This window comes from Triticum dicoccoides, chromosome 3A (assembly GCF_002162155.2).
Source record: "Triticum dicoccoides isolate Atlit2015 ecotype Zavitan chromosome 3A, WEW_v2.0, whole genome shotgun sequence".
NCBI classification, from domain to species: Eukaryota; Viridiplantae; Streptophyta; class Magnoliopsida; order Poales; family Poaceae; genus Triticum; species Triticum dicoccoides.
The window spans coordinates 753,983,368-753,998,625 of NC_041384.1; the positions used below are offsets into that span (position 1 = coordinate 753,983,368).

The window sequence follows — 15,258 nt, forward strand, 5'->3', positions numbered from 1 at the left end:
GTCAGACGTGTATGGTTTGGGTATCATAATCATAAAATTATTAACAAGGAATAACAACTATGATTTTTAAAATGTAAGAAAAATTTACCTTCTCATTTAAATCAATGTTTTCTAACAAACTCAAATTTTGTAGTTCCATACTATATAGTCGAATCAGCAACAATGGTGCGGGTTTTATGTATGAAATTATGCTAATAGTCTTAAGCAATTTTAAAGCATTCCATGAACTTAATATGCATGTCATATTGAATGTTCTTTTAGTGGAATCACTTCCACTTTGTAGTGGCGATGTGATAGTTCGATACAACAAGGACAACTAAAGATTACAACATTCACACTCTTCATCTAAAATAGAATACTATGAAAGAACTTTCCATGTTCATTTCGTGATTTACTTTCATGTCCACAAGGTGATATAATTTTCTTTAGTTATCAAAATTGAAAATTGTGACATGCATATCTTACTACTAGTATTACATCACCAGTAATGCATTCATAAAACTGCCATCACAAGTTAGAAGAGTCGTGATGTTTTCTTACGGACTATATATTTAATCCAATGAAACATCACTCACCATATCTTATAAACATATCTTCTTAAGTTATTTAGTGGTGTCACTCATATTCATGAGCTACATGTTCTAGATGACAGTTCGTCGTACTATTATAGCAATTAAGTAATATACTGCAAAAAAATGTATCCAATGGGATATATGTATTACTTTATGTTCAACATATGGGAACTGTTATGTTTGAACTTTGTAGTGGCATGCATCTATAGACGTGGATGGCCTAGAAGTACAGAGCTGCATTGAAATAGCCTAGAAATGTGTGGCTTTTCACCAAGATTGAGAGGCCAAGAATTGGTGAGATCATGCAAAAGTTGGACGAGATAGAAAGGCTGTGATTCAAGGACCGAACACCTTCGTTATTCATGGTAATTAAAGATGTGATCCTGTTCACGTATGGCTTTATCTGGTGTGTACTCGTTTCTTTTGGTTCATCTGTGGGCAGTCCACACTATCATATTCTATAAATTACGGAGTAGTAAAGTACATGTGCTATGCAACAAAGAATAGAGACACACTCGCCGAAATATAACATGAAGGTCTATCCTTTTGTATCCAAACAACTATGCTCCACCTCTTCTGACCAAGATATGACAACATATTTGTGCCTCATATTCGACACTTAGACGATGTTGGACATTTCTGTAAACGGTTTTGGACATTTCCAAACTTTATGAAGAGTTGGGGAGATCACAATAGTACATACACCATGGCACCATGCTCTTTCATCTCTCACACTTACCGATCTCATCTAGTTACTTCTGGCTGCACACCATCGACATCCTGTTTCTCAAACAAATTCTCACATATATTGCTTTATTGCAAATCTATTTGCTCGATATGATCAGAGCAAAATCGAGCACTCCGAGGCTGGTGCACAAATTCTGCTCAAGTTCCACCTTACAACCCTAGTGCATAAGAACTAAATATTGGTTTGGTGGGCCTTTCATCAAGCACCTAGTGAACAATTCAGAGAAAGCATGAGAGCATGACAATTAGTGAACAAATCAGAGTAAACCATGAGAGGAGAGGCGTCTCAATGTACTACTCCAATCGAGTGAACGTTAACTGGAAACAAAAAAGGTTTATTATTGATTAGCGGAAAAGAACCCGAAAAAAATCATTAATAGAATATATATTCACCTGGCGTAGATAGGTTATGCAAATTGCATGATGTAAGAACCATACCTACAAATATTGATAGCAAAATTACGAACGGGACCTCCTGACATCACAAAATAAATCTTTTAAAAGGTTTATTATTGATCAGCAGAAAAGAACCCGACCGCAAACCATTAATCACTTGGTGTAGATAGGTTATGCAAATTGCATGATGTAAGAACCGTACCTACAAATATTGATAGCAAATTATCGGGACCTCCTGACATCACAAAATAAATCTTTCTTCAACCTAGCAAATGCCAATTGGGTTATCTCAAATCGAATCAGTATATTTACCTACAGATCATGCATGGAAGTAGTCAGGCGAATAATAGGCGACACGTGTCCCTCGGGAGAAAGAAATAGGATAGATGGCCATGGGTCCTCGCGCGTGATGCTCATAGTCGAGCTATACCCTTGTTGATTCGCCAACGATGACATGGCGAGAGGTTGCCGCACTCAATTGAGAAGGCGAAGCAGGGAATTGCTGATTGTCATGGCGGCGACTCGGCATCGATCGATCAGGAGAGCCAAGCGAAGATCGTTTTCTTTTGCCGTCAGCCAATGGAATTAATCTGTACGATGGAATCCTCTCCAATGGGCCAATATTTGTTAAGGGTACGGGCCCGTGTCTAGCGAGCCTTCCTTTTTTTTATCATATTAGTATCCAAACAGGAATTTCTTACCTATTTCCACGTGATGCCGTTGGAAGCCTATAGGTGTCCCGCCTCTGCACGTATTGTTTTTTTGAGTTGGTTCCCCTACACGTAATTGTTTTTCCTTTTTTGAGAATCCTACACGTAATTGTTTTTGAGGGAATCCCCTGCATGTAAAGTTTTTTGTACCTCCCATCATATTTATGTATGTACGTGACAGACTTTATTTGTGCAAAACAATGCATGTACACAATATTTGTGGGTAACGTTACAATTTTAGATCTTGGCCATTTACGTCTAAAATTAACGGTTGAGATAATTTAATCTGTGTGGACGAACGTAATGGCTTGTTTGCCTATTGTTTTAATTATATAATAGATTGCAGATCCCTTTACAATTGTTTGGCTGAATGCATTCATCAATGTCTGAAATTAACAAAATCTTGATAAGATGCATCCGAAAACTATTATACATGACACATAGTATATATTCAATTAACATGAAGCAGTACATCAGCCAATTAAACAAGCCTACATGCATGATAAAACATACCAGATGCAGCGAAGTATTTTCGCTGTAAACCTTAGGCTTGATATAATTGTACAAATTTTCTTTCAGAAGAGTAAGAGATATATTGTGCTTACCTCTACAACCACTTTGGACGTATGGATTTCCTTGGAAGCCATCTGCGCATTTGCAGTGATAACCAACATAGATGTCTGCAGTGAATACTTCTACGCACTTGCTGTTGAGACTCACACAAGCATATCCAGATCTATTATGTTGGGCCTCTATGCAACTTAGATTTGCAGTAACCCATTGCAGAGGGGAGAACAATGTCCCATATGAATAAAAAAGATCAGGTCCTCCTCCAGACAGGGCGAATCCTCCTTTTTGCTCAGGATTGGTGATATTAATGGTCCCTTCATCAACATTCATGCTGTTTACCTCCAGATGTGCCAACATGAGGACAGCTGATGAAGTCGTAACTGAGCAGTTGAGGTGAAAATCTTCCCTTGCAAAGCAACCCCTCTTCTAAGCCGAACGGGAACTGCACACTAATGTTACCACACGAACGGGTACAATCAGCTCTGCTTGCAATTGGATTATACCCTGGGATGGATCAGTAAAGATAAGATGTATCGAAGATTCCAAGTTACAAATCCCAAAATACCTAACAATTGTACATTTGGTCATTTCACTAGGGAAAAAAATAAAGTTACCTTTGTCGTTGGAGCATCCATCTTGAATGAAGGGGTTGCCTGTATAGCCGGCACTGCAGATGCAGTTGTACCCATTGCTTGATGTCATGCCGAAGTCAACACACTCATCACGTGTCAATGGGCACTCAAAAAATGTACTGTCGACGCACTCGGCATGGTCGCTGATACAGGCATAGGCAGTCCTATTTCGCACCGTGCCAGCACAGTTGGGTTGATCCACCATATTCCAACGAACAGTGGCACCGCCACTGTCCGTTATGCTGATTCTATCCCACAACGGAGAGGTCCGGTTAGGGCGTGCTCCGGTGTTAATTTTCCTATGGGCAATACAAATTTGAGGTGAAAAGTGTCGATGCTATGGTCATCGATGGGAAAACTACAGCAACCGACGCCGTTGCACTTCTTCGTAGCCACCATCTCCGTAATTCCTAGGTCCATGCACGCAGTTTTGCAGACGCGTCTGGTTGTGCCGGTGTTGTCGTTGACCCAATACACATCCAGGTCGCAACCTATGATGTTTAGAACGGTGTACCCATGGGTGAAGGACCTCCCAGGCGATTTCAGCGACAAGTCATACACTTTGACACCAGATTTCATAGGGATGGTATGCTGGAAGGAGGTGCTGATGAAATTTCCAGGGCCGAAATCATTCACATCGATATCGCCGGTTAGCTCGGTGATGCCGTCATGCAAGAAGAGCTTGGGGGGTTGGGAGGTCTCTTTGCAAGAGAGATTGAAATCAGGCCCACGGGAGCACCTTGATCCGATGCCAAAGGGATAGTCGAAGCTCAGATTGCCACATGTCCTCACGCAACCTTCGAGTGAGGCACTCCAGGGAACACTATCATGTTCTGGACTGTGGCTTGTTACAACTCTAGATGCTAACGCGGTTAGCTTTCCTAGTGACTCGAGTACCAAGAAAGGGAGTAGTGCATAGATCACTGGCAAGATGCCCATGATCTACAGACGCGCCTTGCGCTGCTTCCAACCTCGCTCTGGAAATTCAGGTCATGAAAGCTTGGATTCTCCGTAAAATGGTTGTACAGTTGCACTTGACTCCTGTGGATGTGGCTGTGGTGGGTTTGATGCGATGTGAAAGTGAGATTGCCAATTTGCCATGGCCACATTAAATTGCACTGCTACTTTTCTTGTGGCTATGCTGCAGCTGAACTTGTAAGTCAGTCATCATCTCCTGGTGCAGGTAACTCTACCCCATGTCACCACATGTTCTACTAAGATGTTAGAAAACTCACGCCAAACTTGTGCAAATTGATGAGAACAACTAAAGAAGCAAAAATCGCAGCATGAAGATGCCAAACAAACTAAATCAGAACTCATCAGCATTCGACACCTCGTTTTGGACATTACTTTGGTCAAACATTTTGGACGTCGATAAGTGCCACACGTATGGGCGTTAGGGAGTCCGCCCACACATTTTGTGTGGTGTATAAGAGGAACAGCCCACACACCTACGTGTGGGCAAAACAACTAGCGCCCACACGCCTCTTTTTCTCTCTCCCGATCCCTCTCACACGCGTGCGTGTGGGCGAAGTTGATAACGCCCACACGCCCGTATGTCAGGCCTCGTACCTCCTGGTCCCGCACGCCACGCGTGACGGTCACTGCGCGCCCGCAGTTGCCATGGTCCAGACCCTCGTCCATGTTCGTTTAACTGCAGTTGCCATGTCGCTGAACTATGGTTGCCATGTCGGACAACTGCAGTTGCCATGGTTGCTCAACTACAGTTGTCATCTATGGTCTGATCTAATGTAGTTGCCATGATTTCATAACTTTAGGAGTTGCCACATACTAACACTAGGCAGTTGAGAGAGTTGCCATGTGCTCACAAGCATGCTAGTGCAGTTGCCATGTAAAAAGGAAGAGTTGCCATCTGCTTACGTGCACGTTAGGGCAGTTGCCATGTACCATGCAAAAACATATGGCAACTAGGTAAAAGAGAGTTGCCATCTGCTTACCTGCACACTAGGCAGTTGCCGTGTACCCTGCAAAACACATGGCAAACTCGGGTAAAAAAAGAGAGTTGCCACCTGCTTATAAAGCACACTAGGGGCAGTTTCCATGTGCACTGCAAAACACATGGCAACTAGCAGTTTGGGTGTGAGAGAGGAGACGGGCGTGTGGGCGAGATGGCAAATGCCCACACACTAGTCCTTGAGTGTGCGTGCAAAGTGGCGTGTGGCCGAACTGCTGAACGCCCACACACCAGCCCCTCCTGTGTGGTGAAACGACCGTGTGGGCGACCGACTGAACGCCCACACACCAAGCCAGTCCTACGTGGCACTAGAAACATGCCAAGATTCGTGCGCTCACGAACGGACACGGATCCACGCGTGTGGGCGAGATGCAAACGCTCACACATGTGGGCGTTAACATTTCCGAACATTTTAGCTAATTCAATGTTGCAGTGATCAAAGTGGCATAATTTGCAAATTTACGGCACTAGATTTGCCACTTGTTACAAGTTAGTGGACCTGACAAGTTTGCGACAATGCTATGAGGATTTAACAATAGTCAGTGTTGAACATCTCATCTGGGAGTGCGTACCACTTTCAGGACTGACTTGGTGCTGCAAATTTATGGAGAAATTAGACCCAAGTAAGAAGACACCACGAAGAACAAGAAAAGTAAGCACCACTACTTTTTTCTGGTCTTGCTGCCGCAGAGCCGCCTCTCAAGTCAGTCAATGCCTGCCTTCTTGTGCACTAGCCCATCGATCAAAGGGGGTGTTGACAAGTCCGCCAAATGGCTCATTTCTGTTCACAATAAACCGCATTGCATATTATCGGCTTGTGATTCGCGCTGCAGAGATAGACATTGAATGCCATCTGATACTGAGAGCCGGATGGCAATCTTCAGTGCCACGGTGCCACCTAGTGAAGATAAACTAACTGATCAATTCCAACCGAGCTAGCTATTCCATTGTTTGCTTAAGCTGCAACTGAGGGCAGACTAGTGTAGTGATAACCATGCCAACTGATGGGAACATATGAGGACCCAGAATTACCTCATGAAAAAATAGCTCATTTCTGTAAGAATAAACCGTTTTGGATTATTGGGCTTGTGGATTGTGCTGCAGAGATATACTGTGAATGCTATCCTGCTCATCGACAGTGACAGCTAGCTCCCAATCTTCAGTGCCACCCAGTGAAGATAAGCTAACTGATTGCTTCCAGCTGAGCTAACTGACAGTAACTTAACTGCATCCCCAATATTAGGTGGTGTTTGATTAAGCTGCAACCGAGGGCAAGATGTTCGATATTTATTTTGTTTCATCCCTCACTTCATATATCTTCTTCCTTTGGAGTGTCTGACTGTAGGATTTTCTGTCCGTGGACATTTTGAAAGATGATGCACTCAAATAGATGGCCACTAAATCGGATTTGAATCAGCACTGCTTCATTATAAAAATCTGTGGGTACTAAATTAGGTTAAAAATCGATCTAAGCCTACTTGCAGCTTTATTGTCAGTCCTCATATTCATTGGATATGAATAATCAGCTTTTTTGTCTGAAACTTATCTCATTTTGATAGTTGTTTCAACATTAGTACGTTCCTATATCGTCCGGATGTGGAAAGCTAGTTAGCAACTACATCTTTGGTACAGCGCTTATGTTATTTTATAGCTTGTGGCCTGTTCAATGGACCAGCTTAGGAAAATTTTCTTAAGAACCTCCTCTCATATATAGTGCTTGTGGCCGGGTCTTAAGACTATTTTTTTGCTCAAGAGCCCCTGTTCACCACACATTGGGGACGCCCTTAATATGCGAGTTTTGTAGGTTGTGTACAAGCCGAGTTTTGCATGAGACTAATAGCCTAATCCATCGAGGACTTGAGCGCTCTCTACGTACCTGAAGTCTTCCCTTTACAATAGAAAATGTCCTAGGCAGCCGTGCTTATCACACCATATCACATGGGCTTACGTCGATACCACTTACAAGATGGTTACATAATCATAGGACGGTGCTGTTAGCAAGATCTCAGCAGCTGATGAATGGTGAACCCTGCCTATGATTATTATAACATTAATTTTCTTGAAGTGTCCAAGTGTCCCAACTGTAGGATTTTCTCTCTTGATTTGCATTTTGGAAGGAAAGGCATCATGCAAACAGATGGTGCCGACCAACATCTATAAGTCTTAACTTAGCTGAAAAATCATATGCATGCTCGCTTGCAGCCGGCCACTGGATTGGATTTGAATTAACATTTTTATGCAGAACCTTTTCTCCACATCAAAAAGGTGTGATAGCTCCCGGATGCAGAACTGACAGTAGCAGTCAGTCACATGCATGCAAGCAAAGGACGCGAAAGGGCATCTTGATTCATCGCTGCTAATTAAGTGGGCCTCCATAGGTGTAGAAGACTTTGCCAAGTCTTCCCTGAAGCTCAATAGAGAAAGAAGAGAGGCTTCATAGTTGGATGGTTTCATTTCCCTCATATCCATCCTTTTTCCCAATAAAGAGCGGAAACGAAACTCATATCCATCTAGAGCTAGCATCGATCCTCTCAAATCTATCTTCCCTGAAGTGAGCGCTCCGTCCATTATTTGCGAACTGAAGGTATGTATGTCCACGTTCTGTTGAATCAGATTATAAACTTGAGTTTCTTTCACTCTGTTCCGCTCGTGTTGGAGAGCTTGTGAAATTTCTGCTGGCTGAACATCTGTACAGATCTAGCATCCAGTAGTACACTAGTACTGCCACCTGTTAATTCCAACTATATATGTACTGGTTTGCTTCCTGTTAATTCCCTATATATGTACTTTGGTATACTACTACATCCTATAGCAAGTTTGCGCTTGAAGAACACATGCACAGTCTTCAAAATCCCTGCCGCACAGCAAATACTTTGGATTGATATCCATCCTTTCCGATTGAGGTTGATTTTTAATGCCAAAGTGTTATGGGCCAATCTCCAAGCAAATTTTCCCATCTAGTTTGGGAAAGTGACAAGGCCAAGGTGGAGGTCTTTTAACTGCACTGTGACTTGTGGGGCACCTTGTTGTAATTAGATTTCCCCAAGAAACACCCCTCTGTCGTAGTGCTAAGCAAGAGTGTCTTCAAAATTCTCCCTCGAAGGAATGGATTTGATCGGCGGAGCAGCCACCAGCCGTCCACACCTTGCTGCATGAACTTTTGGCTATTCTACAAATTTGTACCAAGTCAATAACTTAATCATGTTGTGGTTTAGCAGTTTAGCTATGCCAAGGAATTATTTTTTAGCTATGAAGCTCTTGATTACGCTTCACTCAATGATTTCTGAAGTATTTGACCATGCTCATGCGCTTTCTGTTGTCTTGGTAACATGAAGATCATTTTGTTCCTCGAGCAAATAATAATAATTCATTTATTTCAGGGCGGACGGGAGATTCGGGTAGGGACTGTGTTGTTTTTCGATGTTCCTGTTTTCAGGTGCGCGCTTGGGAAAGGGGCCAAATGTTCCATCAGCTTCCCAGCAATTGGATCCTTGTTCAGATGGTGTTCAAAATTGTGGTGCATCTGCAGGGACGAAAAATAACAGAGACAGGGAAAGAATTGATTCAGCTAAGGGAAATGGTGTTTGCCCTCTTAATGTTGATGAGAGTAAATTCGAAAATGTTAAGAGGGACATTGCGTGGTCCAAAATCAAAGAGATTACAGAAAATGATAGACTATATGATGCTGAAGCGGCGATGAAGTTAGTTCAATTATTGCAACTTGATCGAACTGAACAGAAAATAGGCCTTGCCGGTCGAGCAAGGGTTGCTGATATTATCGCAGCTACAGAAAATCCTGATTTCCTAGGCAGGTTTATACAACTAAGGGGCCTTCCGATCTTGAATGAGTGGCTTCAACAGATTCACAAAGGGAAGTCTGGTGAAGGGGGTGGTCCTAAAGAAACCGATAAGCCTATTGAAAAACTTATTCACGCCCTGCTTCGTGCACTAGTGAAATTGCCTATTAATCTGAATGCCCTACAAAGCTGCAGTATTGGGAAAACTGTCAATCATCTGCGCAGCCATAAAGACCAGGAGATACAGAGGAATGCTAGGTGTCTTGTTGATAGCTGGAAGAAGCGTGTTGATGCTGAAATGAAGTCGAATGAGTTCAAGCGTGTTGACACAGCCGCAACACCTGCCAAGAGGAAGTTCAGCCCCCCCAAGCAATCAAACTACAATTTATCTTTTGCTCCATACTGGGGACCGCATCATATCAGGAAGTTGGCCAAAACACGAAGTCCTATTAGCAAGGTTGCATTTTCATTTCCGAGTTAAAAGAATCTGTTTCAATTTTGTGCGGCAATTTTGTAAGTGTTCCTTGTTTTCTGACAGGCTTATGACATTGGAAAACATGACGATGGACAATCCATCCTATCTTTAAAGAGCATCAATAACTTTTTGTCTTCTTCAGGTTACTGCTATTCAAAATATTTTAAATGTTTGAATGTTAAATCCATGTATCTATAAATTATACATGAGGTTCATATATAACACTACAATCAGTCTTGAGGTGTAAAATATTATTAAATTAATATAATAGCTCTGTCATGTTGGGAACATGTATTACTATCTATTCTATTAAAAGAAGAATTACAGTTGGTATTATTTGAGATTATTTTTTTGTATTACAGCAACGGCTGATCAATTAACTGAACTTAAAGCCCTTCAGAGCGTACTGATGGACGCAAATGCAGAGCCAACTAAGCTATCATTTCCATTCATAAGATACATCACACAAAAATTCCATCAAGAGATCGGTCGTGGTGGGTTCGGAGTGGTTTACCTGGTATGATTCCTTGATTGTGTATTTGTGTTGCAGCTCGTAATTGTGCATGCATGTGTTTGCCTACTGGCGCAAAATTATCGTGTTAATGCTAGATTTTTAATAAGTTAAGTAAACAGGGAGATATCGGAACTGGGAAGGTTGCTGTGAAGAAACTCTCAATAATGCAGAACTTTTCTGAGGCGACCTTTCTGGATGAGATTAATTGTTTAATAAAGGCAAAGCACACGAATATAGTGAGATTTCTTGGTTATTGTGCGGATACATATGGGGAATGTGTGCAATACGAAGGAAGTCTTGTGCTATCAGAGGTACCACAACGGTTGCTATGCTTCGAGTATGTTCCTAACGGAAACCTTCAGAAGTATCTTGAAGGTAAAACTTGCAACTTTTTTTTAAGGAAACTTAAATCCAGCACAAATAGGAGAATTTTTTTATGTCCATGAGGAATTGAATTTGATAATGGGACCATACATCCATTCTCCCTGGCCAAGGAAGCTAATGTAATCTCTCCAATACATCATAGTTACCTAAACGGCTAAACTCTTCTTGAGCAGTTAAGCATATTCTTAAACACCTCTGAAACCGAGGTCTCGTAACTTGTCTCAATGGGACATGTTTTTAGCAAAGTTTATATGGGTTGCATTGGTCCAGATATGACATGTGTGACCATATATAGTACTAGAGACATGTTGATGACAAGAATACAACACAACCCAATATCAGGATCGGAATGTACACTATATAGAGGATAGGTAGAGTTTACTGCATTTTAAAGACTATTTGATGACAACTAATGTAACCTGATCTCTAGATTGTACTGTGTGACATAATGTGATTGATCTCCAGAACAAAATAACTGAACTTTCCTATAGTTTTTAGCATCCAACTATAATACTAGCAAAATACTGGTATATAGCAACCTTCTGATGTGTCGACAACCATCAATTGAACTTTACTAGTCAATCATACATTAGAGTATAAATTAACTAAAACTCCTTGTAATGTCTAGCATTCAAATATAATGACTAGGAAAATACATCTATATAATAACCTGATGATGTTTGACAATATATGATCTAAAGATTTCTCCTTGATAATATAATATAAAAAATTGCTTAATGTTGCACATCCTCCACTTGTAGTTCTCCATCATTTTTCTAAAGGCGGGTGATTTTTCATAACATAATTCACTCATACGTGTTGGAGAAGAAAATATGCCATGTAATTTTTGTTGTTGTTGTTGTTGTTGTTGTTGTTGGTGGTGGTGGTGCAGATAAGTCTCATAAAGATGAATGGAAAATACGATACCAAATGATTAGGGGAATTTGCAATGGTCTGAACTATCTTCACGACCAACGTATTACTCACTTGGATTTAAAACCCGACAATATTCTTTTGGATGCTCGCATGGATCCCAAAATTACAGACTTTGGGATATCAAGATGCTTTGATGAAGGAATAACTAGAATTTACACTAAAAATGTTCGTGGAACACGGTAAGTTAATACTACCATGATTTCTTTTCTTGCTATTTAGTATGCTAAATTTGATTTATGCACACATATTAAAGTTTGCTATCATAATGTCATGCAGGGGAATTATTGCACCAGAGACCATAGTCCATGGAGAAATAACATTTAAATCAGACATATATGGCTTGGGCAATATAATCATTCATCTATTAGCAGGGTGTAACAATTATGATTTCGATAATGTAAGAATAATTTACTTTTCCATTTCAGTTGGTGTTTTGTAATAAAATCTCATCTTGCAGCTACACACTATAAGATAATAACTAAAAGTCACATACTCAGTGCAACTAGCAACAACAATGTAGATTTTATGTACTGAGTGCAGTGTTTCGGTGCCCAGGCTCATCTGCACCCGTCCAGGAAAAAAAATCACAAAAAATTCAAAACAAATTCAAAAAATTCCAATCTTTTTTGCATGGTAGACAATTTATCACTTGAGGTCCGCTCCAAATTTTAGATCATTTGGACTTCTGAGAACCTCTCAGCAAAAAATACAAATCGGGTCAGAACAGTGTATGAATAGTAAACATTTTTACAGACCCCAAATTTGTCTTTTTTGCCGAGAGCTGCTCATATGGCCAAATAATTTGAAAATTGGAGCGTACCTCACACATCAAATTATCTACCACAAAAAAATTTTGAAATTTTTGGAATTTTTCTAGTAATTGTTTTGATTTTTCTCGTAAGGGCAGGTGCAGCTGAGCCTGGGCTCAGAAATGGATTACCGTTATGTACCAAAGTATATCAGTAGCTCTTAAAAAAAATTCAGAGCACTCCGTAGTCTCTGTATGCATGGAAATTTTTGATTTTTTACTGGAATCACATACATTTTATAGAAGATATATATTAGTTCCATACACTGAAGAATGCAAAAAAGTTACTTCATTCACACTCTTCATACGAAATATAATACTGTAAAGGAACTTTCTATATGCTCGTTCTGTTATTTTGGTTTTTCACATCTCCAAGATAATGGAGATTTCTTTACCTATCAAAGCTATAATGTTTGAGACACGTATACCTCAATATCACTATTTAGTTGCCAATAATGCTTTAAAAATACTGCCACCACAAGTTACAAGAGTGGTGATGTTTTTTATGGACTATATTTTAAAGTCGATGAAACATCTCTCATCATATCTTACAAACATATTTTGTAAGTTATTTACTTCTGATAGAGGTACCACTCATATTCATGAACTTTATCTTGTAGATGATAGCAAGTTATACTATTATAATAGTTAACCAATAGCTAAAGCAACCACATTTTTTCCTTTCCCTCATGCTAAGGCGGCTAGGGCAAAGTTCTCCCCTCCAAGCTTCACAGGACAGCCTATGGATTCTCCTCCCCACTGCCTGCCGCTCCAGTGGTGGTAGGGAGGGGAATCCCGGTGCCTTGTCTCCGGCTAGTAGTTTAGGTTAGGATTTTATTAGTCCTCACAGAGGCATCACTTGGACGGTTGGCGACACTTCTTCTTCGAGTTGGTCTTCTAGGCTTTCATACTCCTCGAATTCGTCTATCAGGATGGAATCAAAGGAGGACCGGCGTAGATTCCTACCGTCTCGTTGGGGCGGCAAAGTTAGGGTTTCTCTGCATGTGTGGGCGATGGCGAGATTTAGTTGCAGGTGCTCAGATCGATCCAAGGGTTCAATAGCGACGACTATGGTTCCAGAACGCTGGTGGATAAAGACTTCCCGATTGTCCTCGACAAGATCATGCCTACTCTAATATGGGATCGGGGACAACCAGGCATCACTGGCTTGTTCTGGCGGCGGTAGTGGTAGTTTGGTGGTCTAGAGGCCTCGGTGCAATTTTCATTATGTTTGGCGTCCTTTGTACTTACCGTGAACTTTTATAATAGATCTGGGTATTTCGCAAATAAATAAATAAATAGTTAACTAATATATTAAGGAAAGAAAACAGAAATGGTATATATATCTTATATTATGTTATGTTCAACATATGAAACAGTCACGCTTAATGCTTGAATTTTGCAGTGGCATACATCTATAGACGTGGACGACCCACAAGCAAAGTGTTGCATTGATATAGCTAAAAATTGTGTGGCTTTTAACCAACATGAGAGACCTACAATTGGTGAGATCATGCAAAAGCTGAATGAGATAGAGACGATGTGATTCAAAGGGCCAACATCTTCATTATACCAGATGTAATAATGTTCACTTAGGGATATATTTGATGTATACACCTTTCTTTTGGTGTATCTTATAAATAAAGTAGTAAAATATATTTGCTTTGCATCAAAAATATAAACGCACGTAATAAATGTGACATAAAGGTCTATGCTTTTCTGTGCAAACATCTATTCTTCCCCTATTCCACCATGCTACAAGGCTACAACATGTGCAAGAATGACTAATGTCACATAGATATTTGTGCCTCAATGACTAATGTTATATTGATATTCGTGCCTCAAATTCAGCACTGCAACGATTCAGACGGCAACAACATCAGCTTAGTTGCACTGATTCATCCCGAGAGATAATGTAAACGGTTTAGAACATTTATCAACTTAATTAAAAGTTCAAGAGGGTACTATGGATAATTCGCAAATACTCCTTCCGTTCCATATTTCTTGTCGTGAACTAAAACCACAACAAAAGTTATGGAATGTGTTGTACTTTTGGTAACCTGATTAGGAGTCACATAAATGTGTTGTACTGGTTGATGCGCCCGGCATGCTGGCATTGTCTCCGACTGAGTACACCTTTAGGTCGCAGCAGGTACTCTTTTTCTTTTTTAACATTAGTCACAGCTGGTACTATGTTTAGAACAATGGGCGCAGATCTGCCATTACCCTTTGGTGTATGAAACGGACCTCAGCCCTTGCTCTACAAATCAACCGGAGCTCACGAAGACACAAAATTACAGCATGAAAATAACAAAGCACAAAAGAAACTCACCAGCAGGGGGCATCAGGAGAATGCCATCCTCATCTCAATAGCAACCAAAAATCAATACCTTGTAACCTCAGCCCATCAAAGGGCGACCTGACAAGTCATTGCCAGCTGGCCGATCTCTGTCACTGAACCAAAGGCCAATAGAGTCATGCAAAGCTGCGTGTTGATTCTTCGGGTTTTCCAAAGGTTTGTCCAGCACAGGGAACAAATCACTAAAATACTTCATGCCTACTCTCAGAGAGTAAATGAACCAAAGGCTTGATGTGCAAGTTGATGGAAACCAATGAGCACACAAAAATACAGCATGAAAATAGCAAAGCACACAAGATACTCACCAGCAAGGGGCGTCAGAAGAATGCAGAGCTGCACCACGCAACCGGATGTGAATTCCACCATGCTCCGGATGGCAATAT

At 40.8% G+C, this 15,258-nt stretch overlaps 1 protein-coding gene across 3 annotated transcripts; it reads left to right on the forward strand.

The window, feature by feature from the left end:
- Positions 1-7,913: 7,913 nt before the first annotated feature.
- On the forward strand, positions 7,914-14,170 carry LOC119270715 (G-type lectin S-receptor-like serine/threonine-protein kinase B120). 3 transcript variants are annotated; one of them, XM_037552756.1, is made up of 8 exons: positions 7,914-8,186; positions 8,983-9,856; positions 9,938-10,016; positions 10,267-10,391; positions 10,508-10,763; positions 11,665-11,887; positions 11,985-12,105; positions 13,922-14,170. In XM_037552756.1, the coding sequence occupies exons 2-8, from the start codon at positions 9,023-9,025 to the stop codon at positions 14,060-14,062; spliced, it is 1,779 nt and encodes a 592-aa protein (XP_037408653.1). In that variant the 5' UTR covers positions 7,914-8,186; positions 8,983-9,022; the 3' UTR covers positions 14,063-14,170. The 3 variants fall into 3 exon arrangements, with proteins under 3 accessions (XP_037408653.1, XP_037408652.1, XP_037408654.1); XM_037552755.1 differs by having other exon boundaries at positions 10,237-10,391; positions 13,922-14,169; XM_037552757.1 differs by lacking the exon at positions 13,922-14,170 and adding an exon at positions 13,550-13,837 and having other exon boundaries at positions 10,237-10,391.
- The last annotated feature ends 1,088 nt before the right edge of the window (positions 14,171-15,258 follow it).